The 25,172-nt window shown below is 41.8% G+C and overlaps 1 protein-coding gene across 3 annotated transcripts in view; it reads right to left on the bottom strand.

The window, feature by feature from the left end:
* LOC122988494 (tensin-3-like) overlaps positions 1-25,172 on the bottom strand; it is a 59,751-nt gene that overhangs the window by 21,144 nt on the left and 13,435 nt on the right. For all 3 annotated transcript variants that reach the window (XM_044360833.1, XM_044360832.1, XM_044360834.1), the window contains 6 exons: positions 24,905-24,970; positions 22,322-22,426; positions 17,499-18,410; positions 11,130-11,260; positions 8,823-8,931; positions 8,667-8,735 (listed from right to left, as the gene is read on the bottom strand). In XM_044360833.1, the coding sequence (XP_044216768.1) occupies positions 8,667-8,735; positions 8,823-8,931; positions 11,130-11,260; positions 17,499-18,410; positions 22,322-22,426; positions 24,905-24,970 (1,392 nt within the window). The remainder of the gene's footprint in view (positions 1-8,666; positions 8,736-8,822; positions 8,932-11,129; positions 11,261-17,498; positions 18,411-22,321; positions 22,427-24,904; positions 24,971-25,172) is intronic.

Below are 25,172 nucleotides of genomic sequence, written 5' to 3'. Positions count from 1 at the left end.
CCCCTCGTTTCCTGTCATCTCTCATCTGTCGCTGTCCATTAAAGGCATAAAATGTCCCAAAATATATATATATATATATATGAGGAAATCCTTAACATTCATTAGTGTTTACAAGTGAGGTGCCACTGCAGTAATCCACCTGAAATGTGTATTTCTCTGTACTTGTTTTAATTCATGACTGCTTTCAGCTCCAATAAACTAGAAAACATGAGTCTGTTGCTAGGTTTACATCCAAATTTAGTGCAAATTTTAATTGAAATTAGTGTTTTTCCATCCACTGCTCAATGAGATGATTAATTAGAAGAGCGCCAGTCAAACTTTAAGCTGTGAAAAATAGCGTAGAAATGTCTTTATATGATTTCATGTATTCATTTGAGGAGCGTTACAGTCTCATCGCTCCACACAGATCTGATGTTTTAGTCTGCTGCTATTTTTCATCTCTGCAGCGGACGCTTGAGTGACATTTATGTCATATGCTTCATGTACATCATGATTTAATGGCTGAATCTGTTTCCACTGGACTCTGTCAAATTTTGCTTTTATCGACTCTCCAACTCTCTTTGGGTCCTCTGAGGCTGTTTCTTGTTCTTTTCCACGTGTCCATATGGAGACTGTCCCTGTTCCAACTCAGCTGGGGTACCAACCACGAGTACAAATCTCATCATAGTCATAGTGATGAAGTCCAAGAAGCTCCTAACGTCAGACCAACTGTGTCAAAAAATTGCAGCCTCCTGCAAAAGGGTGCAAGGTACTAGAGTAGTCTAACTAAAAAGATTGGAAAAGTCCAATCTATATCAATCTGACAATGCACTCCATTGTCCAATCAAATACATGCATGCACACATGTAAGTGGCGAGCATCATAAGTCTACTGTTTACCCCACAAACATCAAGGTTGATAACTTTCAAATTGTGTCACCAGCAGGGTCTGGCATCTGATCGACCTTCAAAACTCGACTTCCAATCTCACACTAGATCTTCTCATGTGTACCAGTAGCTCATGGTGTTTTCTGTTTTCAGTCTGGATGATCTTATACTGCATGTTTTCTCAACTGCCAACATTTTATTGCTTCACTGCTCCTTGTACTTGCACTGAAAAGATGCACTATGGACTGCTCATTATATAAATTTCATACTTCCTGCCATTTAGCACGTCTCATCATGCTGTTGTGTTCTGCAGAGTAGATATACCAGACCATTATGTCATGAGAGATAACAGACCTCTTAGATGTCTTGTGAGACCAATGGGACAATTGATGTTCTGCTAAGTCTCACGCAGGCTGGGTTTGTGATACACAATCCGTGTTTCCCCTCATTCCACTTTGGTCTGTGCACCCTGAACTGTGTCCACTGTGTTGTCAACATTTTCCATCCTTGAGGATTTCTGATTTTCTGCCTCTTTGCCCTTAATTTCCTGCAGCCCTGTGAAAGTCAGACCTTTCTCACACAACAGACGTCTGCACAGCATCTCCAAACAGCACTCCTCATTAACTTTTGTCTCACAGAAAGAAATTGTCGACTTTCTCCAAACTTGCATGTGGCAGTTAATATTTTCAACCTGCTCACAAGCCTTTTGCACAAAATTCCTTTTGTGTTTGCTCTCTGTGAAAACCACACGTCTCCTGCGGGGAACATTTTTATGTTGCATGAAGCACAGTTTCAGCTGGGTCAGTCTTTCCCGTTTCATCATACGTGGAAAATTCATGCAGTATTTTCATGGATTTCATGAAACTGCTGCAAAAGTTCGAAACTAGTTAACTTGTGGTTCTTCAGAAGATGTTGATCCGTCGTGCATGACATCTTCAGGAAATGTGGTAAACCTCCACAGCAATAAGCACCCCCAACAAAAACGACGAATCTTCAAAGACTTTTTGGTTCAGTTCGGGTCATTAGTGCAAAAAAAAGGGGGGAAACGGCCCCCTCGGTTAACCACCAATACATCAGCCTTCCATGACTCCATGATATGAGGCCAAAATAGCCTTGAACGGGATGAGATCATGAACGCAGCAGTGGAACAAACCACCTCACCATCTCACCATGTGTGAGATGTCAGAGGCGCTACGGAGACTGCTGTCCAAAACATTAGATCAACAACAACATTAAAAAAATGTCTTTTTAAAACAGAGAAAGGTGAGGTTTTAGAAGGGGGCTATGTTTGGAAAAAGGGAAAAAGGCATCTGACACTGAAAAATTCCAGAAGCTGTTTGCAAATACCAGAGGCCAGGAGGAGAGAGGGGAGTGTTTCTGTGCATGTATGCCCTCCTTAAAATTCCCAGAAGGGACAGAGAGAGAGATAACGCTGTATAAACATGCAGAAAAACAGATCCTGGTGAAAGAAGGAAAAAAGGATTATAAGGAGAAGAAGGAAAAGTGTTAAAAGTTCATAGATTAGTCAGAAACCTGAGAAGATGGAGATGGAAACTTTAGAGTTTTGATGGTTTGCAGCCTGAGAAGAAAATCATTCAATCTTTCTGACACGAGCGTGCATACGTACCGAGAGATGCAGTCATGATGTGACACTCTCAGAAGTATCCCGAAATTCACCGGTTTCCTGTTTACCCCAAACTCTCTGGATCTCTCCTTCACCTTCCTGTTTCAACGTCTCTTTCTCTCTCTCTCTCTCTCTCTCTTTGGATTTGTACGCTCTGCCTCCCAGTGTGAATGAAACTCTCCTTGTTACCAGAATCTCCTCCTCTCTCTTTCACTTCAGCAATCTGATTCGACTGACTTGCCGGAGCTTTTTTTTTTCTTTCTCTGTCTCTCTCTCTCTCTCTCAGGAGCTGGATCGCTGTTTCGCCGCCATGCCCAATTCCTTTCGTCCCCCAGATGGAAAAATAAGCTGCCTGTTTGTTCCTAGCTTGTTGTGACACCGCTCGACTTCTGGGTTTGTATGGAGGGAGGGACAGAAGGGAGGGAGGGAGGGAGAAAGGAGAGAATTTCTTCCCCACCCTCCCCTCCATCCTTGTCTACATACCCTCCCTCACTCCCTCACTCACTCCCTCCCTCCTCTTCCTCTCACTGACCACTGAGCATTGTTCCTGCCGGGCCACTGCGAGTACTTTCCCCCAATCAGGATGGATTCCAGGGGGGTCAGAGGTTACATGTGGCCTTTTATGGACTAGAGAGGGAGAGGAGGTGGTGGTGGTGGTGGTGGTGGTGGTGGTGGTGGGTTGATCTGGGGGTTGGGGGTGGGGGGGTTTCTATGGTCTCTCTGTCAGGGCATGTGTGTCCACTCCCACCATCTGCTTGCCACAAACACAGAGACAATGGCATGCAGACACACACTGACCACATCTCCTGCTATGTGTCTAATCTTAGCACATCATAAATTACACCCTAAAGCTCTTGATTGAATTGTGTTGCGTTTACTTTTGTTTCAGCGGAGGCATGTGCTGCGTGCCTTTATTTTTAAACTCCGTGTCACAGGAAATGAGCTGGAATGGACATCAGCTCTGTCCATCTGTGCTCCTCGTTTATCAGTTTTAAAAGGGCAGTCTGTCATTTTCGAAACGGCGGGCCAGCTTTCAGATGTGACGGATGTAAACAAAAACAGAAAACAGTGATAACTTTGTGTCCCTGTATTAAAGGAACAGTTTGACATTTTGGGGAAACACGCATATAAACTTTCATGCCAACACCACTCTCAAATTTGTCTGTTCAACATGAAGCTGGAGCCAGAAGACGGTTAGCTTAGCTTAGCTTAGCATAAAGACTGGAAATGGGGGGAACCCGTTAACCTGTCTGTCAAAAGTAATAAAATCTTCTTATTAGCATATCTAAAGCTCACCATCTAGCACATTATATCTCATTTGTTCAATCAAATATAAATAACAGGTAGCGGACAGCACCAGGCTAGCTGTTTCTGCTTGTTTCCAGTCTTTATGCTAAGCTAAGCTAACTTCAGCTACATATTTAGCAGACAAATATGTAAGTGGTATCGATCTTCTTGTCTAATTTCCCAAAATTCACCTTTAAAGGAGCTGTCAAAAGACTTCAGCGTGGATTACAGGTTGTAACTTTGTGTAAAAGTTTTTAAGTTTTAAGAGTTTAAAAGCCTAATCTTTAATTTTTCAACCATAAAAATTTGACTTGACTCAAAGGTGTAACTGTGAATGCAGAGCGTCATCCTGTCCGCTGTGGCCTCTCTGGTCTGCGTGTGTGTAATTCAGTTTCGCCTTCAGTCAAACAGACACGCGGATCTGCAGCTCTTTATACATCCATGACACAGAGACACAGAGCGGAGCAGAGGAGAGACGACGGAGACAATGATGTAACCCGGTCGCTATGGTACGAGTCTGACCTCACTCCCTGCGCGCTGTTATTGGCCGGAGGCTACACAACCACCGCCCAAAGGTTGACGCCCAGAAGCGTCCCGAACACAGTAAAATAATAAGAAAGTAAGAAAATACAGGCAAAGTCTCTGTAGATACATACACCGCTACACACTTCTAGTGGGTCATAAGTGATGATTGAGAGGGATTATTCTATACATAATATACCTTTAAATGGCAAACCCTTAATATTTTGACTGTATAATTAATATCTGATCTCTTATCCTCTATTCTACATCCAGACTCCTTCAGACCTGCTGATTAATTAACTGCTTTTCATTCCACACTTTGTTAAATCTAAGGATGATCAAGTATTATTCTTCTTCCTTTTTTAAAAAGTTTATATTAGTTCTTTGGACAACATCCCCATTATATTCTCATGTCTTTATTTATTGATTGATTTACATTGATTTTATTTATCTATTTTAATATTATTTTAAGATTATATTTTCCATCTATCAGCACTTTATAAATGTACTCTAGAGATAAATGACTTTGAACTTAAAGTGTTTGTCTTAATAATGATAAGATCATCATTTTGTGTTTATGTGATCATAATTGAAAATACGGGCCAATTTTCCAGCTTTAGCAATGTAATCAAACATTTAACGATTTTAGAAAACAGTAATAACTTTGAACTTGATTTAGTTGTTGTTGACGTGTATTAAAGATCTGTCCATCAATTTTACGGCGACAGCAGCTTTCTGTGTTAGATCACAGATTGTACTTTAAGGCGTCAACTGCAGAATTGCAGCAATTAGACTATAAAACATCTCCGGGATAAAAAGCAGCACTTGACATTTCTGGGATCCTTCGTGTCTCTCTCATTCATCATCACGGAAAACCAATCCAATCATTTGAAGGAGAAGAGGAGTTTTCCCTCAGTCTGCTGCCCTCTCAGCCACTCCCTGCGGGACTTTCTCCTGACCTTTGACCTCTGAGGTTCAGACAGTCAACTGTTTGTCTGAGCGGACCATCTGCCTCTGCTAAACCTCGGCTCATAACATCTACATTCCTTTGGCTGAAACCTACTTCCGCTGGCAGAGGGCTTCTGTATATATATCACTGTTTATTTTGATACGGCCTCAAGTACACAAAGGAAATGTTATTACGTAACATTTTAGAGCTTTAGAAGAAAGTAAATAACAACTTCAGAGACAGTAGCAGAGTTCATCTTTGGGTTAACGCGAGGCGAAACACTGTCATAACGATATTTTTGCCGTTCAGTGAAAATCTTACATCTATAATTTTGTTGATTTCATAATTTCCTGCTCTTTACTGAGCAATGTCTCGACCGCTCCGGCCTCACGGAAAACAAGCTATAAACAGGCTGCTTCTCAAGTTTTACATTTTTCACTCGACAGCCTGAAAACATTTAGTGTATGTAACTTCTGTGTTTCTGTAAATGTGCCCTGTATGAGCTAATTTGGTGATTTTAAAGGCAAAAACCAGAACCCTAACCCTAACCATGACCCTAAACCAGTAAGATATCAGAGTTATTTTCCATGTTGTTATTTTGAGGTCAATAAACTAACTAACCTCAGCTTTTCTACCCAGTTAAACCCAGTTTTAATCTAATGCTTACCAGTATGCTTCACTTCTGTAAATATCTGCTGACAGCAACACATTGCTCTCAGAAACACCAACACATACAACATACCAGGACCCCGCCAGTGTGATTAGCCTGGTGATAACACGGTGGGAACTCTGCTGGGGGGGCAGGGGGGGGGGGGGGGGGTTGGCATGGCTGACTGAGTGCATCATTGTTGTTTTGGAGCTGTTTGCTTCTGGCCTCAGTAATCGCCCCCCCCCTCTCCCCCCCACATTAAAGCAGCCTCTGGTCAAATTGTGATTAGAGTAATGGCTGTAAACATAAAATAAAAATAATTTAAATGTGGAATCTAACTGTTCTGTCTCGACGTGGAAAATTGTTTCCCAGACTTTGGTCTGTCTTTAACGTGGGAAACAGGAAACTGTTGTCTGCCCCCAAAAATGGGAGCGAGCAAAAAAAATATTCTTTGCCCTTTGTTAATTCTTCTGTCGATGCAGCGGAGAGAAGAATCAGGTGTTTTTCTGTAATAAGAACTCTTTCATCACCACCTTCCCCATCCTGCCTGCCGCCTCTCTGTTCGGACAAACATGTTTACAATAAACAGGCGGACCTGTCCTTTAAAAAGGATGAACTTATATGTGTGCAATACACAGCGAAACACCATCATCAACATCACTTTGGTTTTGTTATCAATAAACAGATGAGAAAGTGCTGAGGTCACAATATGTTCTGCTTATATGCAGCAGATGAAAAACTAAGTAAGATCAGGAAGATACGAGCAGAAACTAGAAATAAAGATATTTAATTAAAAGCAACAGCTCCAGTTTCACACTAAAGACCTGCTTTCATATTCAAATGCATTTATTAGTGCGTGCAGGAAGTAATGAGTATCAGCAGCAGCAAAGGAATGGAAAAGAAAACATTCATCTGTATTTAGTGTTGGCATTGATACTTGCATCCCTAATTGCAACAGACTGTGCATGTTTTTAGAAATATTAAAGTATTATCCTGCAGTTGTTTAAAATTTTTAAAGGTGACAAATCATGCTTTTTGTGATTTTCTGTCATTCATATCCTGTTGTGATGTCAGATGTTTATTTTAAACACGGTTAAAGTTCCACAACTTGAGGTGAACGTTTGTAAAAATGCCGCCTTCAAGTCAAAAGCCAGAGCTTTGGCAAGGTAACCTTTACTTCCTCCTCCAACTGATGCCAGATTGTTTGCACATTCCCACAAACCTCCATTCTGTAGTCTTGTTGCTAAGGTTGTTGCTAAGGTTGTTGCTAAGGTTGTTCTGTGAGGTGTTGACATCGTCCTCTTGCATATTTCAGATCAGATTCAGGCTGGAACATGTATTGATGATGTATTTGAGAAGTTTATATTTCGAGTAAAGAACGGGGAAAAAGAAGTGAAATCCTACTACTACTGTAGTTTACGTAGCCTCCGGAGCCGGAGGAAGCTTCCTGGAGCTGACCAATCAGAATCACTGGAGCTTAAAGAGACAGACACTGAACTGAAGGGCTGCATAAAGGGCCAGTATAAGATAAATAATGACTTTTGAACAGTAAATAATTCAAAGTTATTCCAGTGGAGCCCCAGAATAAAAATATGGATCTGGAAATGTGCATGTTTTCTTTAAAATATATTAAAAATACCCCTTAAAATGACATCTCATCCTGCTCCCTCATTGAAAAATCCAGAATCTATGAATATGCAAATATGTTGGACACGAGATGTCCATTCTCAGTGTGCGTGCAGTGGAGGTTTTATCAGATGAATGTAAAAACAGACTTCTAGTGTCAAACTCTGCACTTTAAAGGCCAAACATCCGAGTGAAGTAACAATAAGCAAAACACATTTTTAAGGGGAGGGGGACTTTAAGATGTTTTGTATAGATACTGGACAAGCTGCCGAAGGAGCAAACATTTTACAGCCAACTTTCAAGGCAATAGAGTCTTCGCAGTATCACTTCCAGCACCTTTATCAGTTCAGGTATTCTTCCATCAGCTTTTTTTATCAGCCCTCATAAAAATTAATCACATACTTTATGCATAACTCTCCTCAGGAACACAAAGTTTTTAACTACCATGGGAACATGACAATCACTCTGATCAGATCAACCACTCAGAGACACTTCTGGGTTTTTCTTCTTTTTCTTCTTTTGACACCACAGTAAATTCCTTCTGCAGCTGTGTGGTACATATCTGTTTAGGCACCGGTCCCTCCGGATGTCCCGGCAACAAAAGACCCTCCTCTCTCCTCCCGTCCCCTCCCAGAACAGGACGTGAGTGGACATCCTGCAAGCAGTGGTCTCTTCCTCTGTTACCGTCAGCTATTATTAGCGGACACCCAGCATCAGCTGTCCTTGCATGGGCCTAATAGGATATCCAAACAGCCCCTTTTTGTATACCTCAAACTGTTTTTTTACCTCAATATGATGTCAAAGATCTAAAAATAATGAACACTAAAACCTCCAGAAACAAGCGCTCCGTCTGTCTCTAACCAGACATGACTTACCAAAAACAGAGCCATGCCCACATTTCCAGCCAATGGCAACAATGAGCAGGCCAGGTGTGTGTGTGCGTGCGTGCGTGCGCGTGTGTATGTGTGTGTGTGTGTGTTTTGATATATTGTGCCAGGAGGACATTCCAGCCGGCTCCTGAACCCTGTCCAGCAACCATCAGGAGCTCCAGTGTTTGGGTTCTAACTTTCTGGCCAGTCAGGCTGAAAAACCCATAGACACACTTATATATAAATGGTCACACACACTCCTGGGAAAGTGTACCTTGAGTCCAGCTGTGTTGCTCCCACTGGCCGCCGGTCCTGTGCTGGGAAAACTCTGAGAAGGTTTTCACTAGAGGGGGGGGAGGAGAAGGAAGCCACTGATAAGATGACAGTCACACCCACGGTACGAAGTGTCCATTTTGGCGTTATCTCTTACCGTAGGGCGTCGGAGGAGTCACTGGGAAGGCCGGAGTGGACGGGACGATGGGAGAGTTATCCGCTTGTCCCCGATAATCCATGCTGTTGGTTTTATAGAGATGCCCATACTTTAAAAAAAAAAAAAAAGAACAACAGGGAGAAATAAGTAAGAAAAGAAAGTCTTATGAGGTGACAAGCCCACACACACACACACACACACACACACACACACACACACACACACACACACACACCAGCAGATATCAGTCTTGTGATCTGTGTGTGGCTACAGACTGTGTTTTGGTGTAAACAGTCGGGCCATTCATGCCACCCAGCCATAAGAACGAGCACAAGAGCAGATTGCTCAACTAAAAAGATAAAGAAAAAAAAAGAGACAGAGACAGACAGAAGGCGGAAGGTAGAAAAGAAACGTTTAAAAAATTGTAGATAAGAATTACACAATGACAATCTCGACAGAGAATCTTCTCGGTAACACGTTTTTACCAAAGAGACGTTTTCCCCTCTAAACTTCTCACGTTTTCATTCTAATAAATATTCAAATGATCCAAAATTTCACCAGAAATCAAAGATTAGAGAAAAAGTCCAAAAACTGAAAACAGGTTTATCTGGTGACCCTTTGGAGGGGCCCGACCCCTAGGTTGGGAACCACTGGACTAAACTAGCTAACTGTATATAAAGTAGTTGAAACTAGCTCCACCTCCAGCAGCTGCAACAGTAACATGCTGCTCTAACACTGATGCTTCACTATTAATAATAGAATTTATTAAATGTAGTATAATATATCAGTCACACTCACCTGATTTTCTGCAAAATTAATACTTTTAATACTTTAGTTATGTTGGATGCTACATTTTCTTAAAGGGTCTATATATATATTTATATTCTGAGGCTCTACTGGAATATCTTTGCATGCTTTACAATTAAAAACTCTTTCTTTATGCAGCCTCTTCAGTTCAGCCTCTGTCTAAAACAGGCTATTTCAGCTTCTGTCTTTTTAAGACCCCCCCCCCCCCTCCTGACGAGTTCACTCTGTTCTGATTGCTCAGCTCCCCCTCAGCAGACATCCAGCGGTTCTCGAGGCTGCGTAAACAAACAGTAGTGGGAGGATTTCTCTTCTTTTTCTCTAAATGGAAACTTCTCAAATCCTAATATCACATCCTAATATGTTCAAGTGGAGCACACGCTACGTTTACCTCAAGTTTTGGAGCTTTGAACATGTTTAATATAAACACCTGACATTATAACAGTGTGTAACTGACAGAAAATCATAAAAAGCATAATATGTCCACTTTAAGTAAAGGATCTGAGATGGGTTCACTATTTTTCAAGTCTGTCTTAAAACAATCATCAGGAGCAAAAGAACAGTGATACATGTTTTTCTTGCTGTAATCATTCCTCCTGTTCATACTGACCTTTAGAAGATCCCTTCATAATGCACTTACAATGGAAGTGATGGGGGACAAAATCCACAGTCCTCCTTCTGTGCAAAAATGTATTTAAAAGTTTATCTGAAGCTAATATGAAGCTTCAGCGTCCAAATGAGTCAAATCAAGTAGATATCTTTCAATGTTACAGTCTTTTTAGTGCCAAAGTCCCTTTTTTTGTTACTATACTTCCACCTGCAGCTCAACAGGGAAATACTGTCCGAGGAAACACAAAGAGGGAATTTGATGCTAAAAAGACTGTAAATGTGTCAGATATCCACTTGATATGACTAACTCAGACTGCTGAAGACTCATATAAGCTTCAGATAAACTTAAATGCTTCTGGCCCGGACAAAATGGATGTGAGCCTGAAATGGCCCCACATGTAAAACAGCAAATATTGCCAAAATATCCCAAATCAAATGTTGGCCTTTTTTGGTAAAGATACGGTGCTCTCGGCTATGTGTATTCTGGATGTGGGCCAGTTCTGGTTTATCTGGTTTGTTCTTGGTTGACGTACAGCTTGCTTGTGGCTCAGATTTGGGAAACAGGAGCGGACCGCCCAAATGTCGTCATTCCACGCAGTACGTGGGCCGGATGAAAGTGCCAAAAGTGTTGGTTTTGCTATCTGGGACTGTGGATTTTGGCCTCCATCACTTACATTGAAAGCACATTTTAAGGGGGATCTTTTAATAGCCGGTATGAACAGGAGGAACGATATCTTTTAATCTTCTGTGTCCATAAATAAGTGACATCACAGATCCATTTTTTTCCTACTATGTTTGAAGGTAACCGTGTTTATTTATTTCCTACTATGAGCGAAGCGTAACCACCAACAGTTGGAGTCGCTGTCAGGTGAGGCGAACAGAGAAACTGATTACCTGAGAAGACGAGAAGGAGGGACTGTGGAGAGGGGAGCCTCTGAAGCTCTGAGGACCAGATGCTCTCCATCCTGGACTGTGGAGACCAGCGCCGTCTATCACATCACTGACCTGTTTCTGCTGCTTCCAACCTGACCAGGAGAAGAGAGATAAAGAGAGGAGTGAGGGAGGGAGGCAGGGAAGGAGAGCCAGACAGCCAGACAGATTTTAATCTGATACATACTCAACCAAAGAATCAAACTCAGTCATGTGCTCTATATGAAATTAAATATCCACAAACAGTCATGTCTATTCTTCTAAACATCCATAACATTAAACGTTATGACACCTTGTTATGACCAGAAGCCAACTTGGCAATAAAAGGTGATGACACCACACCGGTGCGTGCTTGGCGTGTTTGTCTCTGACAAAAGCATCTATCAGTGTGTTTATCAGCGGTGCATGGCTCCTATCATCAAGGCAGAGCCTGTGTGACTAAGCAAGACTTCACTGTGACCAGATGGTGGAACATCATGGCGTCTTGTCGGAAAAAAAACATCTGTTGGAACAATCAGACGTTCCCTTTTCAGATGCGAGTAGATCATCGCCCCCGGGCTGGATCCCATCCAGAAATATTCATCTCTCCATTCATGTTATATAGATTTACTGATTTAACTCTCATATGTGACTCTTGTCTACCTCCATCATCAACAAACAGATAAGCAAAGCATATAACCTGACCAAAACATCAACTAGCTTATCTTAAATAAAAAGTATTGGCGTATATGTCTATCGAAGAGAAGAAAGTTCATAACAGAGGTGCTAAAGTTTGCAGTAATTTAGAAACAGCATCACCATTAAATAGTTTATCCATGACAGAGCACTGTGTAAAATCTGCTCATTAAATATATTGGTCATATTCTGGTAAAAACAAATTTAAGGCATCCTTATCAAAAAGTAAAACACGGGTGATATAAACTCTCAAATATTTATATCAATATCAGCTTCAAAAGTTCAGTGTCCTTCAGGCTCTGCAGACTAATCTGTTAATGATACAAAATATTCACTATTTGCAACTTCAATTTGAAAATGTGGATACTTGCCATGAAAAAAGTCACCTCTATCACGCCACAGTCACCACATGTATTAATGCAAGCTTTGAAGTTTGCACAAAATGCACTTTTTTGAGTAGCAAAATGTGTAAAAATCTGTGACAGGTGTTACCAAAGTACAAGGCAACATCAGCAATGTCGCACCACACTTTCAAAACATGTAAAAACAGAAATCAACTTACAACCACATGGAGAGTTTGAGGTTGTAATTAATCAGGTTACTCTATACAATACACTATTCTGCTGAATAACGTTAGCTTCTGGTTCAAACAGCTCATTGTCTTCATTTCAAATGACTCTTTGGTTGCAATGTTATGAGGTGTGTTTGAGCTAAAATGAGGTGTCGACTGGAAGACTCTTGAGGGACCGTTACGACAGACGGAAACAGCTAAAATTGGCAGTTTGTTGTAGTTTTTTTACTTGTACTATGTCTGAACTGTAAGAAAGTCGTTGAGGGAAGAAGCCTTGAAACATTTGTAAAACACCATGTCATGTCACACCTGCCATGTTTGTTTCAATCTTCCACTTCTATCAGCCAGCAGTAAATATTATTGCTACATTAGCTCAATAGCTGCAATTCATCAAGAGTCTCTCATGTTGCTCTTGGAATGAGACAAGCTGGGTGATATTGACAAAATCAGAGTCACATTTTTTTTACAAAACACTTTGATATTGATAGTTAGTTTGGCAGTGGTAACAAGAACTAGCGCCGCAACTAATGATTATTTTCATTACTGATTAATCTGTCGATTATCTTCTCTCATCTCACCGTCTCAGTTTCCCAGAACTCAAGATGAAGTATTTTAATGTCTTGTTTTCAACTACATAAAAGCATCGACTCCTCACATTGGATCAACTTTTTTTTCTTTAAGAATCGACTAATCGTTGCAGCTCTAATGACAAAATAGACATTTTTAGGTTCATCTAGACCAAAAAAAAAAAACTTTACTGCACTGCAGCCTTTGAAGACCACAGAAACACACTAAAACCAAAACCACACCGTAACACAGAAACCAAAAGCTGACTTGTGTTTCATTATTCTGGACATCTACCATTTATGGGATAAAACTCAATTGTGCATATCACCTATAAACAGCGATAAGGAACTTTTGTGAGCTCAGCTTTCAGTGTGAACATCCATCATGTCGAAATCACATTAAAGGCAAAGTCAGTCCGACTGAAACTAATCCAGTTACCCTGCGACACCGCGGGCCTGCTGGAGGGGGGGGGGGGGGGGGGGGGGGCTTCCACTGAGGTTTTTTTTTTTTTTTTTTACAGTGTCGAGTATCACTGTATACCCGCTGTATTCTTCTCTTTTGAAGAACGCCACTCTGAGATGATGAGAGGGAGAAGGGAGGCATGATGCAAACACATTGGAGAGCAAAGTGTTGTGTCGGGACTTCAAAAGCATTCCTGATCGCTTACAAGTTCCTGCCTCAAAACATCCCCTTGAAACCTACTGGACTCATAAACACTCTTCTGCACACACACACACACACACACACACACACATTGTCACAGTAAATGCAGTGAAATATTAGAGTTACTGCTTCAAATATGCTCTTGGGAAATATCAATCTCCTGCCCTCCGACACACTCGCTGACCTACATACACACAAACACATACACTCCATTTCCTGAGTTCAAATTCCATGATTGGAGGAGAACTTGAAGACCTTTTCATTGACCTGATGCTGTAGAGAAATGCGAGGTCAGAGGTTAAATGTCAGCGGTAACGTGACCCTGCTTGGCAAACGGCCACGGGTCAGCGATAACCACCGCTGCCTCGGAGTGGCAGAGAGACCCTGACAGACATGATTCAGGAGCTGTCACGGCCGTTCTCATCAGCGCTCGACTTGTCGGGGAGCTCCCATATGAACCGTCGGGCCACTCTGAGGTTAGCTTTGATGGAACAGCTGCTCTGTATGCAAACAGCTAGGAAGTGATTACATCACTCGCACACCTATGACCCGCAGTCTTCGAACAGAAAATTAATCAGGGACGGAGGTCACAGCAGAAATGTGCCTCTTCCTTCAGGCTGTGTCCCGGTGGATATGAGCGAGGATAAATCTGTCATATATGCCAGCTGGGTGAGAAGAAAAGAAAGTGCCAAAGAGGCAGCGCTGAGACACACGGGTCAAGAAAATGTTCAGGTTCAAGTTGTACTAGTCCTCGAGTCATATTAGATTTACTGTGTTTCAAAGAACATCAAAGGACGTACAGTAAAAGCAAGAACAACGATCGTGGATAAGTTTATTGCGTGTCACACTGCGCTCTGATCGCAATCTGTGTCGGAATGTACGATATCAATTTGAGGCGTGTCAGATTGTGGATGAATGTGTGGTGAATCGGAGCGCTACGATGTTAACAGAAGAAAAGAATATAAAAGCAAGCACATGCCATCAGCGTAATGTCAGCGTACCAAAACGACCGATATTTACGCTCTAGTGACAGATGCCATCTAGTGGCCGTAGTAATTATGACTGGAGAAAAGGAGGAAATTAGATGATGTCAATATTTAGTGACAAAGACTGCGAAGGGAGGAGGTCGAGGTGGATAGATGAGTGATTCAACAGAACAGAGGACTTTGACACAGGAGGCTGCTGTTCGTTTCCCGTTTCCAACTATGAGTCGAGTCTGTTCTTTAAAAATCCAAACTACAGTCGTCCTTTAACCTTAACCATGTGGTTATTGTTGTAACCATGACCACGAAGGTCGCCTAACTTTAACCCACACCACATGTTTCTTGAATTAAAGGGTTAGAGGGTTAGGGTTAGGATTAACCCTAATCCTAACCCTAACAAACAGATCATTTTAACCCAAACCATGATCTTTCCCTAAACCCAACCAAGTGGTTTTTGTGCCTAAACCTGACCAGACCTTAACCACAGTGTTGTCACATCATAAAACATTATTCTTTAATAGTGATTTCTAATGGTTTTGGAAGACACAGATAAATGATTTCATCCTTCTGATTACTGACAATAGGGTCACCAGATTATAAAACGCTCCTATGTTTCATTCACATGAGTCACATGATCAAACAACGTATTTGGTTGATTCATTTGGAGGATTTGTTCCCGTTTGCACAGCTCTTAAGTTTTCAAAATGCATCAAAGTCATGCAAACTTCTTTCTTTTTCTTCTTCTGCCAGTGTACTGTGTGTCATTTTTAATGATGCATTCAATGTTCATAAATGCATGAAAATGTATCAGGTGTTTGGGTGTGTTAGATCTCATCCAGTGACCAGATTCAGCTAACTTACACAGTAAAGCATGAAGTTCAACTTTAACTTTCGAAAACTCCATTTCTTCATCAGTATTTAAACTATTCTGTTATTCTTCAATCAGAAGTTACACAGCTAAATTATAGATCTAAATCTGCTTTGAGCTCTGTCCAGCTATAGATAAATTATTAATATCCCCTTTCACAGTGTTCCACAAGTGTCGTACATCATTGACCAAAGCTTTGCAGATAAGGAGGAACTCATTTAATCTCTTAACTTTTATCATATTTAACATCTTTAACTGCAAATCTGTACCTTCTGTAATTATATCAGCGGATAATGTTTTTGATCACTTCATATTGAGATTCACTGTGGTCGGAGGTCAAGTGGATCTGTCACTGCACATACTTTAATCATGTAACCTTTTCTGTCAGCTCTGTATATTTCCATTTCTAAATAAGACAGATCGGAGGGTAAACATGTCATTGTGTAGAGACCAGAGGTCCTGATTTTTTTTTTTTTACATTGCTTACATTTCAAGAATATCCACTACCTGTTTAATCAAACGCTTCCACCCTTTCAGCAAACACCACGCACACTTACAAACACACCTCCTGTAACAAACACAGATGCATGTCTCTCTCTCTCTAGTGGAGATTTCCACAATCAGCCAGCGCTTCAGTCCTTCAGTCCTGGTTATAAATGGTCCTCTGTGTGTGCAGGCTGAGCTCAGCTCTACAATATAACAAGTCCGGCCTGGAAGCTTCATCTGCCCGCAAACTTGTTAGCACAGGTGTATTTTTCTTAGTGTGGCTTGTCAACCAGTCGAAATGTCACAGTGGACTGTTGTGTGTCTCTGTGCAAGTAATGATGTGTAAAGGGAACTGTATGCTTTTATAATGCACTAAGTTAAAGGGTCAGTTCACCCAAAATACATACATATTTTATGATAATTATATGTAGCAATGCAGAAAATCTTGGCCTGAAGTGCTGAGGTTTTGTGAAATCTGCCTCTGAAACAACCGCTGACACCCCAGTTCAATTTAAGCGAATGGTATTTTGTTTGTGGTGTTCTCAGCACTGAAAAATTACAAGACTACAAGTCCATGCTAGCAGTTTTGTGAGTCTGTACAATGCTGCTTTGAGCTAAATGCTAACATCAGCTCACAAAGACATTGTTATTATACTGATGTTTAGCAGGTAATGTTTACAATGTTCTCTGTCATAATTAAAGGTGTTAGCATGCTAACATTTGGTAATTCGCACTAAATACAAAGTACAACTGAGGCGGATGGGAATGTCATTGGCTTTGCAGGTATTTGATCATAAACCAGTATTGGACCATTAAATTTATGGCCAGATGATGGTGCTAGATAAAAAGTCAGAGGCTCAACAAAGTTGATTCATCCTGAGATGAACATAAATGTCTGAGCCAAATTTCATAGCAATCCACACCATAGTTGTCGAAACATTCCACTTAAACCCATAGATGTCAACCTCATGGCGGCGCTAGAGGACAAGTCAGGGGATCACCAAAGTCATAGGATTCATCATCTCAGAACCATTGATGTCTGTGCCAAATGTTGTGCCAGTACATTATGTAGATGTGGAGATATTTCACCGCATAAATAAAAAATATCATGGCAATCCATCCAATGGTTGTTGAGATATTTCACTAACCATCACAAAAGTCAACCTCACTGTGGGATTGTGGGAAAAGTCGGAGGATCACCAAAGTCGGTAGGATTCATCCTCTGAGGACCATGAATGTCCGTACAAAATGTAAAGGCAATCGATCCAGTAGTTGTTGAGATATTTTAGTCTGAATCAAAGTGGTGGACCAACCAACCAACCAACCAACCAACCAACCAACTAACTGACATTGTCATCGCTAGAGCCACACTTTCCAAAAACTCAACAGCAATGTGTCTTTTTTTTTGTAATTTGGGTGAACTGAACCTTTAAACTGTCGGTCCTCTCCACTGTAAAAAGACAGGATAGTCTTCAGTATTAGACCACTTTAAACCATTATATTTATTTTATAGGTCTTACCGGTCAAATGGGTATTTCCTTTTTGGCTGAGGCCGTTGGTGTGGAGGGAGGCGGATCGTGACAGCGGGGTCGGAACGGGAACAAATGTGGGATCCAAATCCAGAATCAGCTGGTTCAGCTGCTCTATGGACTCATCAACGTCTGTGGTTAATGACGCCAACTCCTCCTCCTCTTGGCAAGACGAAGCGTGTGCATTGTCGACCGTGTCTTGTGTGACGCTGTGTTTGCAGTCCTCGTCCCCCAGACCTCTCTGCACCGCTTCCCTGCTGCTGAGCCCTCTCAGCGGCGTGTTGGGAGCTACCAGAGGTGGAGGCTTCGCTTTCCTCGCCCTGTTCGACCTCTCTTGCCCGTTTACTGGAATGTAGTTTTCAGTGCGAGCTTCAACCATCTGCTGCTGAACCCAGGAGTGAGTGGAGTACTCAGTTTGGGCTGATGCCTGCACTTCAGGCAGGTTGTCAGACGAGAGGGAGCAAATACTGCTCGAGCTGGGCATGTCTAAAGCAGAAGCTGCCACATCATCCTCATCATCCAATATATCAGTCTCCCTCTCGCTGGACGAAGCCTCTCCATTGATAGTGTGTCCCAAGCCAGACTCATCTCCAGTCATCTCCCCCTCCCCTCTGCTGGATGCAGCAAGCTCAGTCATGACCTCCAGAAGAGACTGAGCAATCTCAAAGTCGACCCCAGGGAGCAGCTTCCCTGCCTGGGCGCACTTGTCCTCTGCAGCCCCTCTCTTCGGCTTGGCCCCGGGCGGCCCCTGTGAGGCAACAGACAGGCCTGAATCACTGCTGGCAGATGGAGTTCGGTCACTGCAGCTCGGGCTGCTGGCGGCCGGTTGGAACGAAGCTCCTTCCTTACTAGTCTTCTTCTTCTTCACTGTGGCATACAAACTGTCCAGGATATGAAGAGGAGCTGTGAAGACAAAACAATGTGTTAAGTAGAAGGTTTACATGTTGACAGAAGAGTGAAGACAGATAAAAACTGACCTACAGAAATGAAACCATGTGGATGTGAAAAATGTACATCACAGAGCACATGCAGACATATTCAAATTGGATATTTTATCCAAAAAATGGTCCAAAACGTAAAGATATTCACTGTACGATAAAGAAAACTATTTACAACTGAGAAAATATTCACATTTAAGAGGCTAGAACCAAATCATTTTTGGCATTTTTGCTTAAAAAAGACAATAATAATGCTTGAATGGTTGCAGATTAATTTTCTGTCAATCCACTAATCATTTAATTAAATAATAATTTCAGCTCCAACATAAATTAACAACATAAGTTCCATCAGTCAAAGGTTTAGGGCAGCCTGAATGTAGCCTGAGAGGTAAAATCCAGGGCAACAATTCACAAAGACATGATGGTAACATTTGAAGGTGATGCAGATGAAAAATCTCTCTAATTAGAAAGATTTTAGCGAGTAAATCAAAGAACAGGGAGTTACACCCTTGTATTCTTGCTATACATGACTCCATACCTGCATCGCTATCGTATATGTGATTCATTATGACACACACATAAACACACCACCTGTTGGACCACAGCCACGACTCCAGACACACTTCATGTAGATAAAACAGAGCCCCTTTGTGCAGGCTGGCGTGTGTATTTATGAATGTGTGTGTGTGTGTCACGCAGAGGACATATCTGTCACAGACGTCTATACCGGAGCTCAAATAGAGCTGATTACACACAAAAAACACACCGTCATACTCAGTTTGTTATACTTTAAATGACCTTAGTAACAAGAGAACACATGTCTAAAAGTTGGAAACATGCTGTAAAATATTAAAAGAAAAAGTTATTTTCTGATAAAGGTTGTTACACTTAGATAAGATAAGCCTCGTACGGTGACTACAACAATACATACAGTGCATACCAGAGCTGTATGAGCACAGCTTCTTAAGTCCAGTGAGGCAATAAAACTAAAATACCAGACATGCATGTTAAAACCTCACAGCTGGTCTAATAGATCCTACACACACACCCACGCACAGATGTATAGACAAGTACACTCACAAACTGATAAACACATTGCACAATACGAGCATCAGAATTAACTGTTTCATTCAAAACTAGCATGCAAACTGTCATTACCAGCATCAAGAAAGCAGCTTACTTTACCAGCAGTCTCTGAGAAGTGAGTGAGTGAGTGAGTGAACTCTCACTATTCCCTCCGCAGACTAGAAACAGGATGGAAATACTTGCTGAAGTCTCCCTTCGGAGTCAGAGAAAGAGGAAAAGAGAAACAGATGACAAGCGCGGAAAGGAAAGAGGGGTGAGAACGAGGACGGAATGAGAAAGGATGAGGAGAAAGATAGAAAGAATAAAAGAGAGACAGACCATTTAAGTTGAAGCCTTCCTCTTCTGCTGCCGTCCTCTCTCTCTCTCTGTGTCTCTCAGGCTGCCACAGGAAAACAAGCAAAGAACATTCTTTCTCTTAAGGTGCTAACAGCCCCCCCTATGTCCCCCCACCACCACCACCCCTACTCTCTCTCTCTCTCTCTCTCATTCTCCTCTCTCATGTCACTCCTGCGCTCCTTCCTCGCCTGCTCCGTCCCTTCACTATGAATCCCCGCCTTCACCGTCACCACCGTTTTTTGAAATTAGCCTCCACTCCCTCCCTCCCCCCCTTTTTTCCTCCCCCTGCATCCTGTCCCGGCTGACACAGGTAGGCAATGCTGCGGAGCGAGTGTGTGTGCTCATGCATTTTTATGTCTTGAGGGGGAGGAAGAAGAGGAAGAAGAAGAAGAAGAAGAAGACGAAGGAGGCTGAGGGGGTGGATCATTCACCAGCCAGCATGCACGCAAGCGTAACTACATATACAGGTGGAAGAGTTTGTGCAACACATGTAATGCACATTTAAGAAAAAAAAAAAAAATAGAAACAGAAAGTACAAGGACCTTGACTTGAGCTGGCCAAATATGGAGAGGGGAATGTAAACATGGGGGGGGGGGGGAGGCGGGCTCTGGAGAGACTTGTGTGCAGAAAGGGGGGATGGGGGAAACATATGAGGAGACAAATTGCAACCTGCAACTTGAACCTGGAGGAAACACGCAGAGGTAGAAAGAGCCTGCAGATAAAGGGAAGAGAAGAAAAGGTGAGAGCGAGGAGAGGTAAAAGAAGACCAAGATGAGGAGATGGAGCGATAGGAAGACGGGGAAAGGGGGGGGGGGGGGTAAAGTAGAACCACCTGTGGTCGAAAACAACATTCTTGCGACTGGCACTCTCATTACGCTCATGTGCGTTACGTGCGTGCTGGCGGTTAAAATAATGTGTGTTCGTGTGTACAGAGTCTGCGTATATGCCGCCTTTACATGCTACTTTTCCGCATTTCTCCCACCAATCAGCGGCCTGTCTAAATTACACGGCAGGCTGGAGCAGATTTAGCAGTGGCATAAAACAGCTGGAACCGAAACCTAAACCAGCCAGTTAAAGTGATTTTTTTTTTCCTGCCGTCTGGATGTATGTTTGTGTGTTGGTGTTTTTTTCTGTGTGCGAACGGTTATTCTAACTAAACGGAAACTCCTGAGAAACAGCCGCCCGTCTAGATGATTGCCGTTACACCCAGTCGCAGGAACTGTCAAAGAGGCCTTTGTAACCACAACAGTTGTAAGCTGTCACACTGATGACCAGACAATTACCCACAAGGCTGACCACAGCGAAGGCCAGAGTCCAAACAGATCCTCTCAGAGACTGGATCTGCACCCACAGAGCCACAGACGTACAGTACATTAATAGGATTGTTTTGGCCGTTCGGGGGGCAGAAAAACCTCACAACAAGCTAAAAAAAACACACATGTTTGACATATTATCAGCTTATAAAGTCAATGGGGCTATCATGTTAGTAAGCTGCCGGTGTTTGTGTCCAGCTGATGAATATAAATCCAGTGTTATCTCCTTTATTCTAGTCTCCACTGAAACATATCTACATGTCTGTATGTACAGTAAAACCAAAACTACAAGCCAGAAGAGGCTAGAAAGACAGATTCATCCCTGAGATCAACACCTTTCACTTTTGATTCCTTCTTAATATAAATCAAATAGTTTAATCATGTTTGTTGTTGTCAATGACTCACAACTCCAAGGAAGAACAGAGATGAAGTAATCTGGTTTACTATCAATCTCCTCTTCATTTTTCATGTTGGAATATTTGGAAATATCTGACCTTCTTAACCAGTCAAAACATGTCTTGATTTAGCTTCCTAATTGTAAATGTTTTTCTCGCCACTTCCTGTTGCTGTCATCAGCAAATGGAGCTTAGAGAATTAATAACTGTGCTCGACGGAAGCTGTTAAACTGTCTTAACAAGTTTCGTAACATGAAAATAATATCTAAACGACAGAAGTTTTAAAAATCCATTAAGTGTTGCAATGTTACATAACACACAACTTTGTTTGCGCTGGATTGCAAACGCAGCAAGTTTCAAGAGTCCGTGAACTTATTTTTTCATATTGTGCAAAAATAAATGGAGGATAAAGGAAGATAAATAATCACCGGAAAGGCAAAAATTAATGATTTGTAGCTAAAAACCTACAAAAACACTTGCTTTAAAAGTCTGAACAAAGCAGGGCTAGTCTGGCAAAGTTTTACTAAGAATGCACAGGACAACTAAAGGTCACTTGTATGTTAGAACAGAGCAGACAACTTTATTTATCTTCTCAAATGTTCCGTGTCTTTAGTCTAGTCTGATAATTGAGTCAGAGACACCGCAGGAATTCCAAATAACAGAAAAAGAAAGTGAGAGAGAAAGAAGAGTGTTTTAAAAAAAAAGGAGGGGAGATGAAGGGGGGGGGGTTTCAAGATGCATCTCACCTGTTTCCAGAGAAGACGCGTCTTGATATGAATCTCTTCTAACCAAAGGATCCATGGTGTTGTAGTCCACCGTCACAGAGCGTCCGTTGTGCCAAAGCTCTCTGCCTGCAGATGGAAACAAACAGTCTGGTTGACAAAAGAGGCAGCCGTGGTCAGGAGTCAGTTAAACAACAACAAGACACACACACACACACACACACACACACACACAGACGGGGACCTATGTACACAATAACATCAGCTGATTCCCAGCTCCAGATCCGGTTTCTAGATTTGATTTAAAAAAATAATGCAGCTTTTTAATGTTGGCGTTGCTTCAATTTCCTGAACGGACGTACCTGTCCATCAGAAACTGTGTGTCTGACTGTGAGCCCTGGTTTTTCCCCGCCTGTGTGTGTGTGTGTGTGTGTGTGTGTGTGTGTGTGTGTGTGTGTGTGTGTGTCCCCCCCCCCCCCCCCCCCCCCCGCGCACAGTATCTACAATCTGAATTCCTGTCAGATGTGTGTGTGTGATAACCTCTCATATTGCTTCCTGCTGAGAAGCGAGGAGTGTGATTGTTCGTTTTGACTGTGGGGGCCACCGTCTCGCCACAAAGCTCTGCAACACTGCCCCCACCTGGGTGACTGCTAGTTGAACTGGATGAGGAACTTTTTTCATTCATGCGTAGTGGGTGTGTGTGTGTGTGTGGGTGTGTGTGTGTGTGTGTGTGTGTGTGTGTGTGTGTGTGGGTGTGTGTGTGTGTGTGTGTGGGTGTCATACTTCAAAATGAGTCATTTCTGTCTCGTCTGCTTGAATTTAGAAACACAACGGTGAAGCTTCTGTTCATCAGCAGCAATTACAGCCAAAGTAATGTGTCTGTGTGCATGAGTGTGTGTGAGTGTGTGTGTGAGTGTGTGTGTGAGTGTGTGTGTGAGTGTGTGTGAGTGTGTGTGTGTGTAGTTCTGGGAGTCCAGCGGTGGTTTCCAATCTACGGGTCTAGACGCCTTCAAACGTCACAAGATGATTAATTAAGAGGAGAGGAAAGTAGAAAAAAAAACGTATTTCTGCAACACAAAGCTCAGCTTTTACTTATTTTTCTTATTTTATTTTACTTCTTCGAGACTAAAAAATAATATAAATCACTCTTTTTTTGAACTGGTCACAACTGGACCGACAGTTTGCATCCAGGGCAGATATTTCTTTATTTTAAGGAGTCTCAAGCCAAAAGAGTCGGGAGTTAGAGAAGGTTTGTTTAAGGTAAATGCACATTTTGGCATCACTTGTCTTTTACAGTGTAAGCTTTAAAGGGACAGTTCACTTAAATTACAAAAAAGAGTGACTGGCCATACAAATAGTTTGAAATTTTGAGATTTCACTGAATTAACTCTAATAAACTCCATGAAAGTGTTTTACAACCTGTCATAGTTTCTTGGAACAAATGACACAACAATGGAACATTTTCCTGTCAAAGCCCTGTTGTTACTAATGCTGGAATCAGACTGGTCACTTTGTCCGATTAGACAATCATAGAGTCATAATTTCATGCTGTGACTTGAGACACAGAAGATAACACATCGGATGCTGACTAAGTCTTTCCAGACTAGTGTGACACATATACAGCAGGAGATCTAAAAAAAAAAAAAAAAGGTGCCAGGAACCGACTGCATCAGGGTTTTATGAATGAAAGTGAACCTGAAGAAAAGTTCACAATAAAACCCTTCAACCAAAGTCAGATGGTTGCAGCTTCCATGAAATGAAATGAAACATTGTTGTAAGTTCCTGTTGGTCAACATCATCAATTCTGTTAGTTTTGTAACATTCTGCTAGGTTTTTTTTTTGTTGTTTTGCAGGATGTTGTGAAGGATACCAGATGCCGGTGTTGGATGTCTTCCACTACGACACACAACATCAGGATAAAACCAGCAGTTTTATCTCATTTCAATTCCTGGTTTCCCACGTCTGTCATGTTGAGCTATTATCGGTTGATATTGTGCAGTCCTTTGCAGCGCTCTGCCCTAATAAATAAATATTTAAGGTGTGCAGCTGTGCAAAGTCTGCTTATTGCATGTTCATTTCCCCCCCAATGTTGCAGCATTTTACCGGGTTAATATTTTCAAGACTTGACATGTTTTTTGCACGTCGAGTCCGGTCTTGTAGCGATCGAGTCGGAGTCAAGTCTCAAGCCTTTATTTTTTAAAATGCAAGTCTCAGTCTTCAAGTGTGCAACAGTTATTGCATCGACAATCGCCAAATTATCAATTTTCAAGATCTGGTGATGTAAAAAAAAACGAAACAAAAAACTCACAGATCTTCTATGAAATGTTTTACATTAAGTTTTTTTTCTTTTCTAAGAATTTACATCTGAATAATAAAAGCAGAAATGTGAAAATATGAGCCAATATATTTTGGATTCTGGGCCCAACGTGAACTATAACATCTGAAACACATTGATACCTACATTCTTATTCTCTGCTGTGTTATCCCGTTCCAACAGCTTACATTGGTAACTTATGTTCATATAAATGCACGCTTCATTTTAAAGTCAAAGAAAAGAAAAAGACATCAATAAAAAAAAAAAATCATTTACTGTGAGAAGGAATCTACCTGTAATCTTGTCAGGGCTGTCAGAAAGTAACAGCTCCACTTTTCCATCTTCTGGGAACCGAGGATCTGGAATATTAACAAAAAGATCAGAAACTGGGCATACTGGTCATGTTTCCATGTGTACTTCACACCTGCGCTCTAGCATAGCTGATATGAGTTCCAAGGTTATGTCAGGTGCACGGTATTTACATTGGAGGAGGGGAAAAGAACAGAGACGCTGATGGATTTATCAGTTACAGATTAAGATTGATAATATGGTGGAGTGAGC

This window comes from Thunnus albacares, chromosome 9 (assembly GCF_914725855.1).
Source record: "Thunnus albacares chromosome 9, fThuAlb1.1, whole genome shotgun sequence".
Lineage (NCBI taxonomy): Eukaryota > Metazoa > Chordata > Actinopteri > Scombriformes > Scombridae > Thunnus > Thunnus albacares.
Note: the sequence above shows the minus strand (reverse complement) of the source record. Positions and strands in the feature narration are given on the sequence as shown.